The sequence below is a fragment of the Pholcus phalangioides genome, unplaced genomic scaffold, assembly GCF_987345545.1.
Source record: "Pholcus phalangioides strain wild (caught in Gottingen) unplaced genomic scaffold, Ppha-v1.0 ptg000006l_1, whole genome shotgun sequence".
NCBI classification, from domain to species: Eukaryota; Metazoa; Arthropoda; class Arachnida; order Araneae; family Pholcidae; genus Pholcus; species Pholcus phalangioides.
Window position 1 is genome coordinate 1,042,434 of NW_028301599.1, and position 25,218 is coordinate 1,067,651.

The 25,218-nt window shown below is 36.7% G+C and overlaps 1 protein-coding gene across 1 annotated transcript in view; it reads right to left on the reverse strand.

Moving 5' to 3' along the window:
* LOC149085643 (cell adhesion molecule 2-like) overlaps window positions 1-25,218 on the reverse strand; it is a 104,915-nt gene that overhangs the window by 28,387 nt on the left and 51,310 nt on the right. Inside the window, exon 2 of the mRNA XM_089232449.1 lies at window positions 8,001-8,146. Within this exon, the coding sequence (XP_089088575.1) occupies window positions 8,001-8,076 (76 nt within the window). The 5' untranslated portion in view covers window positions 8,077-8,146. The remainder of the gene's footprint in view (window positions 1-8,000; window positions 8,147-25,218) is intronic.

The following is a 25,218-nucleotide window of genomic DNA, read 5'->3' on the forward strand; positions in this document are numbered from 1 at the left end:
ATTTCCTCCGTTATATATATACAAGAAGGGTTAACTATTAACGCTTCCTGTTCAAGTAACTGTCACAAAGCGGAATAAGTTTCCCTATTCACGATTTCAATACAGTTTAATCAACGTCTTCTTGTACAGGTAACAGTCCCAACGCTTTGTTGTGCTTTTCTTCCAAAGTATTATAAACGGCTTCATTGTAAGTGGGACGCTTACCTTGCCGAGCTTTTTCCAAAGAAATTATAGTCGTTAGGTTAGAGACCTGGTCTATATGAATTTTGTCATTTTTAAGACTCTTGCAAGAATGATTCAGACTTTTAATTGTAATCTTATCAGCTTAACGGCATGTGATATTTTGAAGCATAAAACATATTGGTCCAGTTACAGCGGCCGTGATTTTTTTTTTTTTTTTTTTTTGATAGCCCTTCTATAGTACCTGCCATTTTTAGCATTGATCGTGACACACACACCAGACATAATTTCAACAGCAGCGAATAAATGTCATCGAAGTGTCAACTTGACTTTGCCAGCAGAAGTAAATAATATCAGTGTCATTTCGACTTCCGTCAGCCGAAGCATATGGCATCGGGGTCTCAACTTGACTTCACGAGGAGAGGCAAATAGTATCGACTTTATCAACCAAAGCAATATCAACTCGAGTTTGCTATTCAAAGCAAACTGCTCTGGACTTATACATCCAGCTTCATTGTTCCTTTAAAAAAAACCTCTTCTCAAGTAAAACATTCTTTAAACTGGTCGCTGTGTCTTCTGTTACCAAATATACCACACAATTCACAGCTTCTTTTTATTTTGCCTCCATTTTACCCGTTTTCATTATTGCCAGTTCCTTTTTAATGCTCCCGATACGCGGAGTTGAGCACCGTCTAGCACAATGAAGGTTGCCGTCCTCGGATTCGATCCTATAGATAACATAGTCGAACATATAGATAACAATTTCTTTTACGTACCGAACTCAAAGCTGACCACCGTTGACTTCCCAACAAAATCGGTAGTAAATTGTTATATGGCGATGTGGCCAATGTTGATGTAAGGCAAAGTATATCCTTTTTAATGGAACTAACCATGTGTATATCTTTACAAAATAACGTTTACACACGAACAATAATGCAAGAATGTCAAAAATAGAATTTCAGTTTTTGACTCGATTCCCAGAGGATACCGCATATGCCAATAAAGACTCCTCGGAGAAAGAAGTTGGAACCCTTAAATCGTCTTCATTCCCATAAGACCGTGTGTATTGCAAGAGAAGACGAAAAAGCTAATTTAAAAATATATATAAGAAAAAAAAGAAGTAAGAAAGAAGACAAAATTCCTTTTTTTTTATTACTTTGTGAGGCTAGAGAATATGATTTATGCTAATGCGAAATCATTTGGTCATAGAACGAGACATATTTCAACATCATTAACGCGTTGCGGATCCTTTCTAAAAAAGACTCGACAGAAGGGATATTTCGAAACGCCACGGAGGAGTGAAATAGATTAAAAGAGAGCACAGAGAGAGAGAGAGATGTAAAGTGTGTCACGTGCTCAAGATGGCGTCGAATAAGACCGAAATGTATTGCGAATTAGTATGTAACAATGAACCACGCATGGGAGAATTATTTAGTAATAAATGGAAAGGCATTTAGGTACAGACAATTTTACTCGAGAGAGAGGAAAGTACAGAAAAGCCTCCGTTTGTAAGAGACAACTCTATTTAAATAAAGTATCCCTTTTAATAGCAACATATTTACCTCTGAATAGGCACACTACTATTTAAGTTGGAAAAAGTTTGTTCCATGGATGTCCCTAATTGAGAGGTTTCATTGTAACACAAAACCTCCGAGTAAGGGATCCTCCGAACACCACTTTTACTTAACCTTACATTAACCTCGTACACATTCCTCTGCGGAATTTATAATGAATCGGTACATGCCGGAATGTATGTTCTCAGTTGTATGTATGGCTCCCTAACGTTGTTGTGAGAGTTGAGCTTGTTTCGTATTCTCGCTGGTGCAGCCATCTGTCTTGCATATTTTGAAGTAAAGATGGTAAATGCTTGCTCTCTGCGGAGAGATGGGAGACCGGCTCGCATTACCGCCTCGAAGTTTGGAGTTGAACAACTTTTTCCAGCATGGCCCACGTCTTTGGCCTATACAGCTTCATTGAGACAGAGCGGTGGGCCATGTTCTGGTTAGGGGGGGAGGAAGATTTGCACATGTGATGAGAGTTAACAGGCTGTCTAAAGCACATTCTCGTTCTGGGCAAACATATTTTCTAAGGGAAGAAAATGCCTGCCCTCTTAATAGTAAAGCACTCAACCGGACCGTGAGAGCTTGGCAGATCGATTCCTTACAGAGGAATGCGTATGAATTTTCTCTCTCGTCTTCGCTTGGTGTCCAGTCAATTGTGAATTTTCGCGAACCGGAAAAAATTAGAGAAATAATTTGCGAATGGGTGAAAAAAATATATTAGGAGCAAAATTTCCTAACCGTCGTCTGACTCATTATATTTCATGTTTATACTAGCCTAACATTATTTCTACCGGAAGAGTTCAAACGAACCGAGAAATTTTTGAGAAAAGCCCGTGCAAGAATTCTAGCCCGGTGACTCGTCAAAGGTTCCAGCCCACTTGCAGTATGAGGGTTGCTCGTGACCGTCCCGAGCTGCTAAAAATCAGGGCTGTAAAAATAGATCAAAACACCGTTGACTATACATTTGCATCATGGCTGCCAAAGTAAGCATTTCTGTGGAATTTTACGCATATGTGTAGGAACACCTGCATCACCGTCGCTGAATAAAAGTTAAAAAACCAGTTTAAATTTCCAATATGCATACCGAGTCAAACTTTTTAACCTGCCCGGGCATGTCAAGCAAAAGATTCATTCCCAACCCTGGTAAAATTACTGAAAAATTTGTTCGAGGTGTGAGAGTAATTTTTCATTTGATATATGCTTCATTCGGCGTCCCTGATTCGTTTATCTTGCTAGAATCTAAAAACTCTCTCTCACACACACACACACACAGTTTAAGTAAAAGAATTAAATTCAGGGGCGTGTCGGGAGAGTTTTATGATACAAACATGGGGCTGCTGGTTGCCACCGATTCTGCAACAGGCGGAAACCAACGTGCACTATGTTTGAACCCTTAGGCTCGTGGGCGCTGGTGCTTGGCTTGAGCTTCAGGTAAAAATTCTGGTTTGCTTGGACGTATGGCAAAAAATACTAAGAGGGCTCGAGCACATAACTAAATGATAACTAAATAATTGTTTCTCGACCGAAAATCAAGACCTACTGTAAATGATGAATATTTATTCATACACGCCCCCCACCCCGATCTCTATATAACACATCGTCTATTGCTATTGAATCGGTAAAACCTGTCTGCGCAAATAATCCTGTACGTGAAAGCACGTAAAAAAATGACACTGGACAACAATAAAATTGTGTCCGACATGAAAATATGCAATTCCGAATGATTTTCACCATCTGAACCCGAATATCATCATAAAATATTTATTGGTTCTTGTTCTTGAGATACGGTGTTACCATGTAACGTGTGAAAAAAGTGCTTTACGAGCAGTATCTGTGAGCAACAATGAAAGTACGTCCGACATGAAAATACACGATTCTGAATTGTTTGGAACTGCTGATCCCGAATATCACCATGTAAAAGTTATTTCGACATTTTTTTGGATATATTAGCATGTCGAAAATGAATGAACTACCGTGAAGTACTATATTTCCGTTTTTCGATGCATTTTTGTTGTGCTTTTATGTATTTGTGTTCCGTTTATATGTCTTGCTTCTATGTATATTAAAACTGCTCTATATATTTGCAAGGTACACGTACATATACGTATTTATGTTGCTTTTTTTGCATATTTATTATTTCTATTGTGGTTTAACATATTTGTACTAAATGCACAATTACAAAGAAAACAAGTCGCAATCCAGCTTTTCTTATGGTTAGATTCATGCTCAACAGACCGATTTGCAGAGGAAATGATGGATTCAGGATACAGAAAAAGTTTCAAAATTGCTTGTGTAGTGTGATCTAAATCTCTTTTTTGCCCTGTTTTCTCCAGAATACCGTTTCCACTTTTGGTGAATTCCTCCATGAGGGAAGAAAAAACACATTTCATTGAAAGAAGGAGCGAGGGACAAAAACATTTTGGAAGATAAATTGTGTCGGTGAATTTTCCTAGCGGTTGTTTGTCATTTCGGTGAATTTTAACAGCGATAAATTTTCCTTCCGATGAATTTTTTGCACATGCCTTTGTTCTGTTATCATTTAGCTAAAATATATTCGGAATCAATTCTTTCAGTGTAAGACGATGTTCGGAATATTGTGAGTGGATATCTTTCCACACTCAGGTTACATGGATAAAGTGCATAAATTAAGATCAATATAGCCGCTACGTATCCAGAGAAATAATCGTTTTATTGCTGTAACAGCTCCCACAACAGGATGACATACACCTCCGTCGAAAGGCCAAGTAGTTGCCTAGATGAAGGGGGTTTGACTCCGCACAATACCGGGTAATAGATGAATTGCGGGTTGACATAGCGATCGTGTGTGGGTGCATGTTGTGCGTGGCTAGTCGAAATCTCCTCCTACGACCATAATAGCTCCGATAGCCCTACCTACTAGTACAGCAATCTCATTGACCTGGTTCGAGGTGATTAATGCGAGCAGTTTATGGTTTCTCCTCCTTTTGAATTGGTGACTGATGATATACGATCCCGCCGTTCGGCATCAATCACCCCCGTTCCAAGTTTTCCCCGGCATTATTCGGATCTAGAAAAGCACGCGTTGAATCGGGGCGCACTGCTTGCGGGTACCAAAGGGACTGAGCATCAAATTACTCTTTAATGTAAGAGTCATTTGAGTCGAGTCCATCGCAATTCTTTGTCTCCAGTTTCAAGTTCATAGTTATTCAGGGTGTTTCGAAATTCTCATCAAGGTTTTTAATGACATGTGAACAGTGGGATTAGGGAGTTGCATAAATCCTAAGTAAATCGCTTTCAGAGACGTATAGGGTGATTCTAAATTCGTGAGACAAACTTTAAAAGGTGAGATACCTAAACAAGCATTTGTGTGGTCATAGAATGTGCGGTCGAGTCACAATAACAAAGGCGGTAGAGGGTGTTTTCAAAAAGTGCGCAACAGAACTTCACCAAAAACAAATACTATCATATTTTTCCGACGGATTTGCTGCGATATGTGCAATCAACTATTTGAGGGCGCATCTGCACCTTCGTATTGAATTTGAGTTTGTTTTCTATTGGTGCAAGGACCATCAAGTTTTTGCTGCGCCAAAAAAATGATGAAGCGGTACAATAACTTGTAATAGAATTTGCGTTACCCAGGTTGCACCATGAGAAGGCCTGCCACATTGCAATACCTTGCAACCTCGAATGGTTGATTGCACTTATTGCAGAGAATCAGGTCAGAAAAATATATTTCTTTTTTGGGGAAGTGCTGTTGTGCACTCTCTAAATACCACCCTCTACCGCCTTTGCTATTGTGATTCGACCACACATTCTATGACAAAAATGCTTGTTCAGGTGTCTTATATCACCTCTTAAACTTTGTTCCAGAATTCAGACTCAACCTGCATAAAATAAATGACATTGATGATGCAAAATGTACAATTTTCCTGATGATACCAATGAGCAACAGTTCACCATTAGCAATCGAGAACTGTTGTGTTCCTATGCTGTAGTCACACATTTTACATATTTTACTGCCAAAGTTCGAACTGCGGCCACTTCGCGAATTGGTCGAGAGTTTTGGCAAAGTCCGATTTTCCGAAAGGACTCGGGCTTAGACATATACCTGTAGTACGGCAAATGTGATAATCCGTTTATTATACATAATAGCAGGGCAAAACTGAAAATCGTCCAAGTAAGTTTGATAAATTTCTCTTTTACCGGCGATTATGCATAATACCCTAGTGCTGTCGTAAATTTGATAAAAGGTCTTGGTTTAATTTGACAGAAGGTATTGGTAAATTTGATAAATAGTAAATTGTATCAGGGATGCGATCGTAAAATTTGTTAAATGGGAATTCATTATATTTCGAGTTCCGATTTCAGAATTCGTCAAACAGGATTTAATTACAGGAATTATTTCACGGATGTTCACAAAAATTCGTTAAATCAGAGTTCTTAATATGCGGTTTAGACTCCGGCTCTCACAAGTACAGTCATCTAAATGATAAATCTTACCACGGCAATGTGGGACCAATTTATCATATTTACCAATACGAAATGGTGATTATGCATAATAACCGGCAAATGAAATGAATTCAGTACGATTCCCCCCCCCCCCATGTTTACCAAATTACGCTTCAATATTATCCATAATCGTCGATGAAAGTGATAGTTCTTTTAGTATTTATGAAATTTACCTACGACGCTTGGATAGTATGCATAAATCGCCGGTAAAAATGATGAATGTTAACGGAAATTTATCTTACTTACGAAAATGGTCGTGATTATATACGTAATTAATCGTTCTCATCACATTACCATATTATGGCATAACATATATTTTCCGTAACTGTGAAAAATAACGTGTGTTATCAAATAACTGTGTTTTTATCAAATAACTGCGATAAAAAGACGTTAACTGCATTTTACCACTTTTACTGGCGAAAATGTATAATTCCCCAGCTCGTATTGTTAACTACTGATAAATCGTCATTGACTTTCCTAATTTACTGGGCATTTTTTTCAAACTCAAGTCTATGATAATGGATTCAATGTTTATAAAATGTTAAAAAAAATTTGTGATAAATGTGAAGAAGCTAATAATACGCGAGACTGATAATATATATTATAATTCATGCATTTTCACATCCTTATAATACTTATTTTTAGTTAATTTAATTTTTATGGTGCAATACGTGTAGTGCCTTCCATCACGTGCAGGAGAAACTGATAAAGTAATTGAACAAAACTAACATTTCCGCATAATTTTTTCACATATTTATGATACTAACTTCATTCGGGAATTTTTGCATAATCACCGGTAGAACTGAAAAATATAGAAAAAAATTATTAAAGTTGCCGAGACGAATGGGGTGAATTATGCATAATAACCGGTAATTGTGTATACAGTCGAATCCCGTTTTAACGAATACCATTATAGCGAAAATCTCTTTTAGCGAACAATTTTTCTAATCCCCAGATAAGTCTGCATAATAACAATGCAAAGATTGGAATTCCTTTATAACGAAATTTTGTTTTAACGAGGTGATTTCTCCGGTTTCTTGGAGTTCCGTTATAACGGAATTCGACTGTATAATATACTGTAGAATAGCCAAATTCTCATACTTGATCTTTGTTTGAGATCCTAGTGTAAGTATTAAGCGCTTCCGTTATGGTATCAGTTTCATGAGGTCATTCTATGCGTTAACGCTTATTCTTAGCCAGGGGCTACACTATAAAAGTTTGATAAAAGATCTTTTACAAAACTTGTGTGAAAAGAACAACCAATAAGCCCGTTTGTTCCAATGTAAACAATGCGCTTATTGTTTGCAATTTTCAAGTTTTATGAAAGAACTTTTATGAAATTTTTATAGTCTTAGGCCAGGATTACACTATAAAAGTGTTGTAAAAGTACTTTTATAAAACTTGAAAAATACAATCAATATGCTGATCGGTTGAATTTGCTCGAATATAACCGATCAGTTCATTGGTTGTATTTTTCAAGTTTTATGAAAGCACTTTTACCAAACTTTTACAGTGTAATGCCAGCCTAATACTGGTTTTAGGCCGGAATTACACTATTAAAGTTATATATACTTAAAGTTAGATGCTTTTAAAAATTATTCAAAAAAGGATACTTTTCTAATTCAAAGTATGTTTTTATGTTGAAAGGAAAAAATGCCCTGGCTAAGGACTGTTTGGATACGTTGTATATCACTTCTAAACAGATAACAATGACTTTGAGGGTCGTTCATGGCCTGGAAAGGAATAGAACTTTCGAAATTAAAAACTCACCTTGTAGAAAAATAAGTGCAAAGATCGTCCATGTTATCATGTTGGTTATAATCAGGTCCATCGTGAAGGTGTCCATCGACAGCTCCTTTGCAGTGAACTGAAGTCCATGGTTTTGCAAAATATCATCAATTCATGTGTGACACGATCTGCAAAAAAACAAATGTTCATGAATTTTAGTGACACTATTTTTGTTATTTTATTTTGAAAAAGGGACAACGAGGAAAGAGCTCATTCAAACAGTAGGGATGGACGCCAATTCCTTTTGAACATCCGCATCTCATTTTTTCAGTTCATTCAAGTAATTTCGTTCATGTTGTAGTAGAATCTCTAAAATTAGCGACCATGTCATCAGATGCTTCACTGTGTCTTCAAATAAATATCAAAATCAAATAATAAGTCCGGCACACTGATTATTTGATGATTCAGTGTGAACAGAATATTTGAGGGTGTGTATCATGTCGCGGAATTTGACATGCTTCCCATTGGAGCGAAGCACCCTTTCCTCGTCCGTAAAGCCTTTATTAAGTGATGATAAATGGAAAACCACCCATTTTAAACCGAAAACCGTAATTGGTGAAATGGGGTTCCAATGGATAGTTATAATCCATCAAACCCCCTTCATCATGACTCTGCCAATTCCTGTGCAGTAGGGCGCTTTGCAATGATAGTTAGATTCTAGTAAGGTGGGTGAAGACGTAGGTTCACTTCACCTGAGATCCAAGGGTTTTTTTTTTCCTTTCAAAAGTTTTCAAATCTTCATAGACCTGGCAACACAGGTCGAGGCATGTGTAGAAAATTTTTTGGTCTTTTTAATCGTTCTTTGTGTCTACTGTCGTATGATGAAATCTCCGCAAGGTGTGGAAATTCAGAATCGTTCAATTTATCAAATAAGTTCTTTGCCAGTTTCTTTGCTTATGACGTTACATCAGCCACTCCGGAATCACGTCTGATATTAACGTTTCTAACGTACCAAGGTAGTCCGGTGTATCTCCTCAGAGTCTTGTTCTGAAATCTCTCCAGAGCGATGATATTCATTTTCTTCGAGAACAACCAGACAGGCGCAGCATACAGAAGAATCGGTCTAATTGCCATCTTACACAGAATAATTTTATTTCGAATTGAAAGGCTTGAGTGCCTGTGGCTTAGTCTGTTGAGCATGACCGAGGCCACGGTCGCCCTACGGATGGCATCAACACACTGCCGGGAGAAACTGAATCTCTTGTCCATTATCACCCCCAAATATTTATTGTGAATGACTGGGTTGATTATAACTCCTTGTACCTCTATGTGTGCTTGTTGTGGTAATGAGGACTTGTTAGTGAACCACATGAATTTGGTTTTTTCTGCATTCAGTTCAACACGGGTTCGCACACACCAGCGCTCAACCAATCTTATCATTTCTTGCAAGTTTGAAAGGGCCTTGCCAGGGTCCTTATCTGTGCAACAAAGGGCACTATCGTCGGCATAAAGAACGATGAAACCCTTAGGGACAACTGGGAAGTCATTCATATGAAAATTGTGTAGGATGGGACCTAACACACTTCCCTGAGCTATTGATGAACGAATCTGTCTAGAATTAGATATTGAGTCATTTATCTGTACTCGGAAGGAGCGCGAGTCGAGATAATTGCTCATAAATTTGATGATGTTATACGGCATTCCCATGCGAATCATCTTAAACAGCAGCCCATTGTGCCAAACTTTATCAAAAGATTTCTTTAAATCGAAAAAGGCTACTGCTGCAGTGTCTTTATAAATTCTTTTCTCAATTAAATTTCAGTTGATTATTTGATAAGTATAGATGGCAGCACCTGTTGATACTTTGCAGACATTCGGACACAACTTATCTTTGGACGGTTACAGGTAAAACTAGCGCTATATAAGGGTACGAACATAGTGCACATTGGTTTCCGATTTTGCAAGTCGGCAGCGTTGTGGATTGGTACAATCAGTAGCGCACCAATTGTCGGAATCGGAATATCTAACGGCACTATGTTTGTATACCCTAATAAGGGCTTTTTTAGAACGTGCCGGAGTCGGTACCAGATAACGTCAAGCGTGACGTCATTGCTCTGACAGAAACGGATAAGCCCGGTGTTTGCTACTTTATAAATATTACGGTAGTTCGCAATCGCTGTTCTGCCCATTTCACCCCGAATTCTTTCCAAAATTATCCCTTCTATTCCTATTATGTTAGTATCTGTGTATATTTATATTTGTTTGATATCTTCGATCATTTAAATATTTAAAATGAGAAATTTAGGTATTAAATTTAGGTAATTAATTTTGCTTATGAGGTAACTTCGACTAAGAATATTTTTCTCGGATCTACGTATTTCAGTTGAGATATGTTACATTGTACGCAACATTTTACAAGACAAGCAACTGGGTTCCACACTCCATCTTTCGAACATTCAGACTTATGGAGAAATTCACATACACACTCACAAACTTTGGTATCTCATGAGTAGTGCAGGTGCTAATGAAGTCCGGTGAAACTGCAGGTGCTAACGGAAAGACTCATAGGCACAATAACAAAAAGGTATGGATTTTTGTTGATTTTAAATTTTTTAATGTTTTCATGCTATATTTTAGAAAAGATCGGTTAATCACTAAATAAAAAAAAAGATGACCAAAAATTGGCAGGAATTCAGAGAAAGGAGCATTTTTTGCTAGTAGTATTTCTGAATCACATTAACCTTTTATTTGGCGATGTTGCTCTCAAAATCACTATGTTTTCTAACATTTTTCACTCGGAGGCATTTTATATTTTGAGCTAGTTTCGACAAGGGTCCTAAGCAACACCTAAGCGTTTGATTTTTACTTGTGAACTGTAAGTGAATACAATCGCCATCAAATGGCTCAAAACTACAAAAAGGACGATTGTTAATCCTACAATTTTGTAATGAAATATCACGTGTGGAAGAGAAATAAGTGCACATTCTCCTAAATAATGATACAAAGTTACGTTTTCACAATAAATGATGTTTTTACACTATTCAAAACCATGTGATTCACATGTATTTTATGTGTTGCCTGCAGGCAACATTGTCAACTATAAGCATGATGGGGGGACAGGCTATATTGCAATGTCACGAAAGACGTCACTCTCCTTTGTTAATACGACAGATACGGAAAACTGGCTGAGTGAGGAGATATCGGTGTTCCAGGAAAGGAAAATTCATCTCTGCCCTCATGGGGACTATACCACCATCTGGTGGCCCTAATGTCATCTGCGAGCTATTAGCAGAATGTTGCCACCGTCCATTGCACGGAGCCATTCAATATATACATACGCTCCAAAGAGGGGAATTCTGTCTTCATAGCTTAGTTGGTAGAGCACTCGTCCGGCAAACGAGAGACCGAGGTTCGCGTTCTCGTAAAGGCAAAGATGAATTTTCCTTTCCTGAAACATCGATATCTCCTCACTCAGCCAGTTTTCTGTATCTGTCGTATATTGCTATGGTGAAGCAACTTCACAATGTTTTCTGTCACTTTCACGAGTAAACATGAATGAATGAACGACAGAACTTTGCCACTGGACTTATCCCGTTGACCAGATCTCTTCCAGCCCAGCTTCGTGGCAGAGTCTGGAACACTTTATTTTGTGTCAAAAAAAAAAAACCATACAAACTTTTACAACATGTTTTCCCCGGACAATTGGGTACTGTCGCGATTGTCCGATCACGAGTAAACAGTAAACGATGTTATTAAACTGAACATGCTTCTAATGTAGACTTTTAAGAGACGCTTCAAAATAAGAAAAAGTTTGTCCATATTTCGAACCAAAAACGTATCTGCTTTTTAGGAAAAAAAATTGACTCCCCAAACAGTGTGCTTTTATACTTCTAATCAGCACCTCGTGAACATTCTCCCTGAGGAATTTCTAATGAATTGATGTTTGACGGAACGTGTTGAGTCGTGCTTTTATACTACGTGTGAGCAGAACTACCGACGCTTAGGATTTTTTTTCATCACGAAGCTAATAAATACTATTATTGTTGGGAAAACGATGAACCCCCAGGAACCAGTTCCGTACGGGCATGAGTACTTGAAAAACCAAAGCAAGATCAGAAGAACGATAGAATATTCGATTGGGTGAAAAAAGCAACACATTTTTCTCACTCTCTCTCATTGAATCTTTGATCCCCTCTACAAAACTTAAGATGATATTTTGACTTAAATATTGTAAATTAAATAATATGCAATCGATAGATTTATATGCACTGTAAATACATGACTTTGGCAATAGACATGAATTCAAAGAAATAAACCGTGAGTCAAAAAATTCCCAGGAGTAATTTCGAATGGATGCTAGCAAGAAAAAAGAAAGCCGGAGGCAATCTTTGGACTTGAAACAGCAACCTTAGGAAAAGGATACCATTCCCTACGCAAGACAATCGATATGATGATTCGGATGACCACTGACGTGAACGCGGGTCAGAAAGACGATGCAGATTCTGCAAAAATGAGTATTTAACTATTTTGCTCAAATCGTAAAGGGTTTAGTGTTTTGTGCCACATAGAAAATGTTCAAAGCCTTCTAGTTAAAAACTGTAAAGAGTTCAAAAAAATTGTTTATATATACCTTATTATATTCAAATTATTTAGTAGTAGCTAGAGTATATATTTTAAAGATGAAAAAACTTGAACTCTTATTTATGTTTATGATTTGTTTTCTTATTTTCCCAATTTTGCTTATATAGTCGAATCCCGTTATAACGAACGCCGAGAGACCGGAGGAATCACTTCGTTATAATGAAATTTCGTTATAAAGGAATTCCAGGTTACTTAGTATTGTTCCTATGTAAACTTATTTGGGGGATTAGAAAAGTGTTCGTTAAGATTACAACAAGTTCGTTACAAGATTTTCACTATAACGGTATTGGTTAAAACGGGATTCGACTGTATATAGACAACATTAGTCTTATTCTTATATATTACTCGATCATTTTTGTCGTACCACGATCATTGCACACGAGGGCTAATTAGACCGGGACCTACAATTAATTGCCAATTCGAACGGCAGCCTTTTTTTTTATACTCACTGAGAGGATGGTGCGCTAACCCCCTGGTTATTGGACTGCGGTAGTAATCTTTTTCTGTGGTCTTAATGCCGTCTCTTTCGCGCCCACGTGTCAGGAAAGTTTCTGACAAGGACGAAAGAACTGGATGTTGAACTCGTGACACCTGTAAACAATCTTTGGAGTTCTTTCCAATCTTTATAATTCCTTAAAAAATTTTATATTTCAATATTTGCTAATTAAAGGGTTAAAAAGATATTTTTTAGTATCAAAGTGAATGAGAAACTTGAGGGAATTCCGATAAGTTTAAATCATTCGAAATTTGAAATTGGTCTAGTTCGCCGATGACCGTCACCGTGAACTGTTGTGACCGAGCGTTGGGCCTCCTAAAGACAATATTTCCTTCGTTATTGGGATCGGAATGATCTTAACAAAATAGACATTGACCCCGTACTCTTTGTGTTTAGTTGAAAGAGCACGAAATTTTTTTTTCAAAAAAGGAAAATTTATAAAAGATTCTCCATATTAATTCAATTTCCACTAAATAGAAATAATTTGTCTGTGCTCTTGGGGAGGATACACATCAGGCAATATTCAGTACTGCTTATATTGTATCTTCACTTCTTCTGTTACTATCAAAGCATTTTTTTTTCCAACTGTCCACTTCCTATATCATTTCTCACTTAAATAAACCACGGTCACACTCGTGTCAAGTCTGACTAAATAGTCATTCGCAAATATTTTCTCCCAACAATTTCCTTCCCCTGATGCAAAGAAACGGCATAGGCTGGCCCAGCATGGCTCAATGTTTCTTCGCAAATATTTGTTTCCAGAACAATTTAGTACGCCAACGCGTGTTGTGACTGTGGGTGTTCTTTGACCAATGTGTGGCCAGACTGATTGGCAGATCAGGAAGGGAGCCAGCTCCTTTGACTTAGGCTGGAGAACACTGGTCGTTCTCTTCGACCAGCCTCCAAATACTCTCCAGCCACCAACATTTGGCAATCATTTCCTATGTAGGAACGACCACACTACTCGTCCATGACCAACCTAGGATCACATTGGTCCAGGCTAAACACGAGTGTGGCTCTGGCTTTACTTTTCAATTGGGGAATTGTCTTCAATCCAATATTTTATCCAATCGTTATTTTTTTTAAGCTCACCTGCGATGTCATTCTTTAGGAACACCTTTGGCGAACACATGCCTCAAGACGGGTCTCACTATCGCATTTGTTTATCATCGATTAACATAAGAATCATCAAAATGAGTTACCAAAATACTACAGGCGCCCACCACTGACACTACAAAACACTATGAACGGGAACAAGAAATCACTCATTGAAAACGGCAAAACAATCAACTGAAATGTAAAATAAACCATATGAATAGCACATGCATGATGTTCTAAGCTACTTTTTATCAGAGCAGTGACACAGCAATCACAGCAGCTCCTAGACCACGCCAACTGAGCCAGGACGGCAAGAGTGACTTCAAAGGTTTGAAAAAAAACCCTTACATTCCCTGGATATAACGGCAACAATATATTCTGCACAGAGTAATCCGAAAAAAATAATTTTGAAGAGTAATTTCAGTCCTATCCAAAATTATGAATGGTGGTTTTCTAAAAAGAGGAGTTATTTCTATTATTATTGAAAACTGTGAAAAATAACTCTAAAAAGACATTACCTAAAATTTGAAGGACATTTTTTACTTCACAACAAAATTTGCAGGTGTAAAATTGAATTTTAATGCGTAAATCAGGTATCTAGATGCTCATTAGCGGATACTAATCCTATAGTGACATCACCGGTATGTGTATCGGTTACCGTAAAAGTGAAAAATCGGTAATTAAACATAAATTACCTGTTATTATACATATTTACCAATTGTCTTGGCAAGTTTGATAAATTTATCGCTTTTACAGGCAAATATGCATAATACCCAAGCGTTGTTGGCAAATTTGATAAATTTATCGCTTTTACAGGCAAATATGCATAATACCCAAGCGTTGTTGGCAAATTTGATAAACACTGAAAACATTATGGCTTTTACCAACGATTATTCATGCATGATACCCTAGTGTAATTTGTGAATTTGATAAATATGAAAAAAAAAAAAAATCTAAATGAATCTAGTGTAGGTGATGAATAAGTCGGGAACCCCCCCCCGATATATTCTCCCGAGGAGAATGCAGGAAATTGCGATCCTAAATACGGAAGATCACAAAATTTTGTCAAACTTTGTCATTTATTGCTTTAAATGCCATTTTGTTAACGAGTACACTGCTAATTACACCATGGTGGCGTCGTGCACAAAACTAATTTTAATCTTAAAAAAAAAATGCCCCCCACGAACTCGACAAGTAATTTAGACCCCGCAGTGAACGTATTAATTACTGATAAAATTGCTGAAGGGTGTGGAAGTAAAGGGTTGCTGCAAATCTCAGTAAACATAAATGTATTTCACGAGAAAAACAAAATTCAAATAATCTGGTGACCATATTTCATTGAGATCTAAAATAATAATTCGTAAAATACGGGATTTCACCAATTGTCATAAAAAAAATTTCAAAACTAGACACAGACACCAATCACAATTAAAATTTAAAAAAAATACAAATTTTGGAAAAAGTGTCAAACCTCACGAATATGTGACATGAATATTTATAATTTTTGCCGTAATTATCATAATATAACTATTATAAAAACGCTGTCTATTCTGCACTTTTAGTAAATACTTATTTGAATTTGAAAAAATGGGATGAATGTATGAAAAAAAATCGCAACAAAGAAAATAAATTACAGGAATATACTGTAATACGGGACACAAGTGGTCCGTCAAATTGTACCACTAAAGTGAATGAAAGTCCTTGTTTTCAGAAAGGTTGAGAAACACTGGTATATCATATAGTACGATTTATTATGGTGTACCAATAACGCGATGCTTAATTACACTCATGTCCATAAATTAAGGATAATGCCAGCTCCGGCAAATAAAGGTTCAGAAACAAAACAAACGTTACTTATTCATAAAGCCCATTTATTAAACAAAAGATAAAGAACAAAAACGATGGTGTATGTATGATACCATTCATAAAAACTACGATTTTTGCTCCCTGGAGCAATTGTAAAAAATACCTCCTTTACAAAAACTTACTATTACATGGTTGGTATGATGGTTAATACATTGTATGTCTCCCATGCGATGAAATACAGTCCGTACAACGCCTGGGCATGCTGAGTATCAAATTATCGATCTGATCTTGGGGAAGATCACTCCACTCAGCAAGCAATGCTCTCCGAAGTTCCGGTACACATGTAGGAGGTGGTTGACAGGCTGCAACTCGTCGGCCCCACACATGCTCTATCGGATTCAAGTCAGGTGAGAATGCTGGCCATTCCATACGGGTTATATCCTCAGATTCAAGGCATTCGTTTACGATGTTTGCTCGGTGAGGACGGGCGTTGTCATCCATAAATACAAATTCTGCGCCCATGGCACCCCTAAACAAACGTACATGTTGTTCCAGAAAGATGTCCCGATAAATTTGGGCTTTCATGGTTCCGGTTTGAACATGCAGATCTGTTCTGGAACCCAGTATAATTCCACCCCAAACAAGCAATGCTGCACCACCGTAACGGTGTCGTTCAATGATGTTGTCTTGGTGGTAACGGGTACCTGGCGTTCTCCATATGAAAGTCCGACGTGAATCAGACTGCAAGCTAAACCTGGACTCGTCGGAAAACATCACACAAGTCCACTGTGACGATGTCCACATTGCATGTTCTCTACTCCAGGCTAATCGCTGCCGACAGTGAGTTGCCGTGAGCGGAACACATCTGACAGGCCTGCGAGCATATAGACCAATATCTCCCAAACGTCTGTACACGGTTTGCCTTGAAACTGTGATACCCGTGGCTGCAGATAGCTGACGAGACAGGTCGGATGCTGTGCTCCGTCTGCTTCTTTTGGCAGTTACTGCCAAATACCGGTCTTCATTCGGCGTTGTAACTCGGGGGCGACCTGTACTGTAACGTCTAACATTTCCGTTATCATGGAATCGTTGCCAAAGCCTAGAGATGACACTTTAGGCAATTCCAAGTTCCTCAGATACTTCCATCTGAGTACACCCACATTCCAGGCGGCCGATAATTCTACCACGTAAAAAATCATCCACATGCGTCCTCTGTGTCATAACTATTCGCTTAGGGCACTGAGCGCCTTACAGAACTCTTGTGAACAATTTCACTTCTTTGCCACCATTACTTATATACCCCCCTCCCCTTACACTCTCGTCATTGTGACGTACTATCGGCATCATCTGGTGGCTTCCTGAAATTTGCATATCATTCTTGCAGATGTGTGTGATAATTCTACAGGTGAAATTTTTACTTTAGATTTCGATTTCCGTGCTATTCCGAATTACCCTTAATTTATGGACATGAGTGTATTATGCATAATCAAGGGTAAAAGTGATAATTTTTCAGTGCTCATCAAGTTTACTAACAACGTTTGGGTACTACGCATAATCGCACCATTATCACCAAAATGCTTGGTGATTATGCATAGTTAACCGGTTATTGTGTGTATAATAACCGGATATAGCATCCCATTTACAGCGTAACATATCGATTCCATGCAAATATTTTCCAGCATCAGTACATAACATGCGAACGCTCGGACGTCCTCAGGATAATTAATTTAAAAATAATTTGATAGTACTCTCTCTAGAAATCTCTTATAGTGTAAAAGAAAAAAACGTAGTCTCGGGAGCTGACACTCGAAATTAAAATACCACACAAATCGACGTAAATGTGGTTAACCATCTGAATAATGGCTTGGAAAAATGAATAATTTATTATTCATCTCCCGAAAACACTTCCAAACAATTTTTTTTCTATCTATTATTATTATTATTGTTTTATTTGTGCAATATTATAAGTAGAAGTATTTCCTTTTATAAATATCACGAGCGATAAATTAGAGAGCGTTCATTTGCGGTGGGGATAACCGGCGACAACAAGTTCGTGCCTCGAGCGATTATTTTCGTTTCCATGATGGGTTCGAAATATTAGCTATAATTTTTAAAAACACCAGTTTGTGTGGGAGAAAAATGAGTCTCCGTGGAGTGCCCTGTGCTTTTCGTCCATCCCCCCCCCCCCCACCTCCATCTTGTGCTCCCTGTGTTTTGATCCGATTCATGTACCTACCGAGAGGCTTTAATCGTTTATGACGGTACCTAATTACGTTGAAGGGTTATTAAATTATTTCTCTCGTTTTAACGTGTACGAAAGATTTCCACTGGAATCTCCACGGCTTTTATCATAAGACTTTAAGGGAAATTCTCGCATTAACTAAAAATAATAATTTTCCATAATTTTTAAGAGTTTTCTCTTGTTAAAATTATCGTCGGTAAGACAATCGGTGGTTATATCAGTTATCTTTTTTTGTGGTTGAGTATTGTGGCTAAGTACTTCCGCAAGAACAAACAATTCGAGCTCTTTATAAACCAATATTAAAAATAAAGGATAGCTATTTATTTTTGTAAGATTAAACGTGGCATTTTCGTGGAGTCTGTATGAATGTAATTCAAAAATTAGTAGAAAAAATTATAGAAATGATATTTCTTATTCTTGTCATTTCCTGCAATTGTCAGCGATTGGGACACCTGACAAGAGATACCTGCAATTCACTAATATTCCTTAAATGAGTCGGACAAACTTTTACCAAAGCGGATCCCCAGAAATCATACATCAATATACCAAGTATTCGCGATGGCTCTCTAGAATTATCTCAAAGAAAATTTTCCTGTTTTCACGAAGAGAACTGTGTCTATTGATTCTAGAACTATTGGATCTAAAGCATCGACAAAAAGGAGTGCCATCGAACAAAATTTGGTCATGATGGTATTTAATTTTAGGAACTGGAGTGATGTTCGAATAATTGTAAGTACATATTAAGCGTGTCTTTGCTGCCATAAGTATAAGTTTGATTCTAACAGCATGGCCTCCAGTGTATGTTTGGTACTAAAAGCCTTGTAGCTAATTAACTAGAGAATAGCTTTTTGTTAGTGTGGCCATGAGTTTAATGGTAATAGCATTTTTTTATCATGAATATACGTACCACGTTAACATTGTTTTATCATGAGCATGAGTTTGATGCTAATAGCATTTTTGTTACCTCGAGCATGATTTTGGTACTAAAAACATTGCAGATTGAAGTTTTTGGATTGCCATAAACACTTCCATCAACAACGATACATTGCATAATCGAGGGTAAAAGTGATCATTTTTCAGCGCTTATCGAATTTACTAACAACGCTTGGGTACTACGCATAATCGCATCATTCTCACCAAAATGCTTGGTGATTATGCATAGTTAATATTATTATATTATATTATTGTGTGTATAATAACCATTCCTTACTAGCAGTATTGGAACACCCTCCGGAATGTTCATATGGATACATAGTGTCAAATTTCTGTAGATACCTAAAACGAGCAGTGTAGAATCGACCTTTGAAGGAGGTACAAAACATTTTAGGGGGAGGGGGGACACAAGGATTTTCTCTGAAAGAAGTTTTAAGTTGCTTACTATATAAAATTAACAGAAATTGATTAAAATAGTAAATAAAGATGCTTTCTTTCAAAATTTTAACTTTTTTACAAATATATTTGAAAATATTTTCAATTTTTGATCTTCTTGAAGAGGGTAGGACACACGAATCCCTGTTAACATCCTGTAGTTTTCTTTTCAAAATATAGAAAAAGAATGGTAGTACCAGTGTAACCACGATTGCTTCATAAAATCTAACTTGCGTTGCAATTTCAATTCCGGTCCATTAAAAAAAAACTGAATCCGACGAAAATCTTTGCAAACGAAAGTCATGTGTTGACGTTTGAATTTTTTTGAGATAACACCTTGGTTTATCGATTGAAATGAGCTGCTTGTGTGTTTAGAGACAAGAAAACAACTTTCAGCCATGAGTTGAAAGTTAAATGAAAGTTGCAACCAGGTGCATTGACATTAAAGAGCATCACATTGAACAGATTATTTTTTTAACTGGCCTTTAGACACTTCATGTATGAAATTCTGACTTTCTTTCTCTATAAAAATGGCAGATTCGGAACAAGTCTTGGGATTAAATTTCTCTAAACCATGGAAACATTTCCATCTTTACACACCGTTTTAGCCTCTCAAAAATCAGTATACTTTCATAGCATACTATGTCCTGATCGAATAAAACAATTTTTTTGCTTGATTTGCGCTTAATAATCTCTACCCTTTCAGCAATAATCCCGTGATTATGGTTGAATTTAAGAAATGTGCATTTTTTATTTAAAAATTGCGTTAATACGAAATCGTGCACCGGAGTACTACTGTACTGATTTTTATTTTAATTGATAAAAATAGGGCTTTCAATTTAAACGGAGTCAAATGCAAGGAAGAGACTCATCATACACCCATTAAATAATTAAGTTATTCTAAATGGTCAACGTGAACGCGACGAAATCCAATCAACAACAGCTACTGGTTTATGCGAAGGTTAAGCCAAAGAGATTGAATTTCGAGGGGGGGGGGGACATTTGCATATATAGGAGCTGCTCCACCGTATTTATCATTGGCCGTGATTTGAATACTTTACCACGGAAGGGTCGAATTCGTCACGTCTATTCGGGAAATTCTATATCGTTCGAGGACTGATATTCTGCGCGAGTGTGTTTTACGGTCATTCGGGGATCCTGCATTGTAATGTTAGTCGGGATTAGATCATCGACTGACAAAAAGCTCTCATTAAACGGTACTGATTGTCCAGAGTTGAATGCGTTCTTAACGAGATTCGTAGACTGATGCTGCATTCATATAATCTTATACCTCATCGCGAGTCCTTAACCTGGGAAATTCTAATTATAAATGGATAGAAATTATATGAAGTAATGTGCCATTAACAAATAAAGAATCCCATTGAAAAGAAGGAACATTTCAAGTGCTCTATAAACCAATATGGAAAACAAAGGGTGGCTAATTATCATAAACGTGACATTTTCATAGATCTCTCATGAATATAATCGAAGAACTGATCGAAGAAATTTTTTAGATGATTTCTCACTCGTCATTTTTTGCAATCATCATTAATAGGAACACTTGACAAGACACCTAAAGTTTTCTAATATTTGTTATCCCTTAAATCATCAGAAAACATCTTTTTGAAGGGGACCGTGCCTGTTGATTCTAGGAGTACTGTTACTGTCAATTAAATTTGTGAGGAGTATGGTCGTGATCGATCAAAGTCAGTTTATGAAAGCCTAGGTGATTTAATTTTAATAACTCAAGTGATGTTGTTATGAAATAATAATTTTGGTAATAACAGCATTTTCTCAAACCAGAAAGTTTAACATTTTGATACTATCAAGTATGACTGTTACGTACCAAGAGTTTATGTTTGGTACTGTAACATTTAAACTGGGGAGTTATTTTCCAACGGGAACATTTCTCTTTTACTTTTCGAAATTCATTTTTCAACTGTTCCTGGATCTTTGGGCTGAGCTCTATCGGATTATGCAACAGGGTTTATCCAATGGGAATATTTTTGGTAAAAATTGCGTAGTAAATTTAGTCGTTTTATCCAAAAGGGAACATATCCACTTCGGTATTTTTTGGTAGCACCTCCCGATAACGGTCACCTGTGGGACTTGTCGGTAACGAAGAATGTTTGTTAATGGATAATAAAATACACTGAATCTCGTCGACGTAATTCAAAAAAGTATCCGTTAGTGGAGGTGTCCGCGAACGGGAGTGTTCGCTATGGGAGGTTTCACTGTAAAATGATCGCGTTTTTTATGTTGATGACGAGAGTGCAGTAAGGGTACCTTCCTGGGCTAGGTAAAACCTTCTGGAATCTGCAGCTGACGTAGAAATTTCCAATTTTTTCGACTTTACCAGCTCTAATTTTGATCAAAAGGTAACATTTTCACTAATTTTCTTCACAAAACGGAACGCACTTTATTTCCAAAATTCAAATGTGGATAACTCCCTCTTGAATGTTGATCAAGAAACATAGAATTTCACTAGTCTTCTACCATTCCTATATGCTACCTGTTGGACTATTTTCTACTTTTGTAAAGCAAACTTCTAGTGTAAATTTAGCACAAGTGAAAATGTTGTGCTTTTGAAATTAAGTTAATATAAGCTCCTCAACTACATTTACTCTTCATCAGGGCTGTGTAACCCGGCATGTCCCGGTATACGCTCCAGGGAAGAAATATTCTGCTTGTCTTCATAGCTTAGTGTTAGAGCAGTAGTCAGACATACAGAGACCGAGGTTCGAACCCCCCGTGGAGGCACAGATGAATCTTTTAATCCAAAATATCAACATCTCTACACATGGCCAGCTTTCTCTGTATATCTTGTATTAATTAACAAGTGAGGGTTGGGGATATCTATCTCTACAAATAAAAACTGTACAATTTATAATAATTTTCCAAGTAAAGTTGGTTGTTAGTTTCAAACTGGTTTGCAGCATAAAAACGAGCAAAATTTTTTACAATACTATTGTTACTGCTAAAACTCGAAAGCCGTTAATGTGCAGATTACCTAGCTAATCTTGCAGATTAACTGATTTGATACCTAGATAATCTGTAGAATAACTGATTTCTGCACTTTAGCGATAACATATATATTATCGGTAATTGTGCTGCATGCCTTTGTAAATTTAATGCACCAAATTACCGGTTAATATTTTCTTATGTTTGCTTTAGTTCTTTAAGTGGTATTAACGAGATATCTCTCCTCTCCTTAAAAGCCTCTTATTTTAACATTGACAAGCCTAAGTACTAAGTGAAGTTGATTTCTCAATGCGCAACACTTCTCCCTGTAGTCCTTAATTTGCAACTTCTGCTAATCTGAAGAAAGGCTATTCCATTAAGAAAGATATGGTATTTTGAAGAGTGTTTAGTGTTTTCTGCGCTGTCGCTTAAAGGGTTAACCGATGTTTTGCCGCATGAAATTTCCACCGGTATGCAGCCTAAAAATAAAATAAATTATAGTATTATACGACATGTTCATTTTCATTCAAAACCAGCAATCATTTTCTTTTTAAGAATTATAACAGATAGTTTTGTTTTTATTCCATAGGTGACTCCAGGGATCCTAGTATTACGCGGTTTTTCGTATTTGTATAAACACAGTATAAATATGAAATATACACGAAATCAAAAAATTTAAAAAATTTTCTCCTATGGCTTTTTTTTTTCACCAGTTCACAAACATTTCTCCCATTCGTACGGGTTCGTTTGCAAAAATTTTCACTTCATTTCAGTGGTTTGTAATGAGAAAAATGTTTTTAAAAAAATTGAACGAAATCATACAAGTTCCAAACCTTTGTTGGCGATAAGTAATTGTATCCATTGCTTCACTTCGGCACTATAATGCCCTCTGTAATTTTTTTTTATATTTTCCGGTTTTATCAACTTTGCGTTACGTTCCGGATTTTATCAGGATTTGTCTCGGCTTCTGTCACATGATCAGACCACCCTATCCTAGGCCTGTGCCCAAGTCCGGTCCCTCACCGTAAAGCGACTATGATTCCATTGACGAAGTGAATATTGTAACTTAGTAACTGCTTATAGTGATGGCAATAGCATTGAAAATAATAATTAGCGGTTTGACTAATTTTCGATTTATTAATGATGACCATATTCGTTTGGAATTTTCGTATTTCTTTCAAAATTTCTATTTAAAAAAATTATATGACTTCCGATACTTTTAATGCAAATAAATCAATTTGTTTTTGAATTTTTCTTCAAGTAATCCCAGTGAACATGTTTTTCGGGCATCTGTTATTTTAAGTTGCATGCCCGACTGGGAATGTTAATTTTTGCAGATTTTTCCATTCCCCCCTCTCCATCATGAACATGAGTTTTGTACCAACAGCATTGTCCTTAACTAAAGAATAGTATTTTTGTTACCATGAGCATGAATTTAGTACAAATAGAATTAACAAAGCTTGAAAATAATTAATCTGATAAGTGTACAGGGTATAATTAGGCTAAATCCTAAATTAATTAATTCGAATGAAGTTGGTTAGATGTAGAAAAATTCAAAGTAATTAAAAATTAATAATAGTAATAATAACAATTTTATTGATTTTACCAGTAGGTCTTTCAATTGAAAATTAAAAAATTGCTCTAGAGTGTGTTGCAAAAAATATTCTCTTTTGCATCGACCCTCTTAAATTTGTACTAGATTGTTAAACACTTCTCACTGTATTTTCAATTATATATTTATGTTTTAGGATTTTTAAATTTTTATAATTTGTATATATATCGTTAGTTTTCTTATTAGTTGTAAGATTTTTATATGGAGTTTTAATTAATATTTTTCGCGCGTGAATGATCTTAAATTAAATTTTTTCTACCATGGAAAATTTAAGAGAACCGACAAAGACCCCAAATTTATACAGTCTTATTAGTCTGTGGAGATCTATCTAATCTTATCAATTAGTCTGTGAGATCTGTGTAAGAACAGCATATCATGTCACATGACCGATATTTTAAAGCATGCATTACGCTGAACTGTTAAATACAACGGTACCAATTATTTTGAGCATATTTTTCCCTGATTATGAGAATCAACAGTGAAAAAAGTCCTCAGTAAAGCAATAATATGCCCTCTAGAGATGAATTTGGTATAGCTAAATTTGATTGTGATTGCACAGTTGAATCCCGTTTTAACGATTACAGTAATAGCGAAAATCTCTCATCTCGTTTCAGCAAACATTTTTCTAATCCCCTCAGATAAGTTTTCGTAGGAACAATGCAAAAACCTGGTAATCCTTTATAACGAAATGATTTCCCTGGTCCCTTCGAGTTCGATATAAAGAGATTCGACTGTATTTAGACCAAGGGTGTTCGACCTTATGGAAAGTGTGAGTCACTGCATTGATATGAAAACGTTGTTGTGGGTCCTTCAAATGATCTATAAAAATGCACCCCAGGTCATTTGAGTGATCTGAAATTGTGCCGCGGGCCGCTTGAGTGATCTGAAACTATACCGCGGATTATTCAAGTGATCTGGAAATGTGCTGTGGATGAATTAAGGGATCTGTAAACATGCTGCTGATCCCTCAAGTGATGTGGAACTGCACTGTGGGTTCCTTGAATGATCTGGTAATGTGCGCCTTAGTTCATTTTTG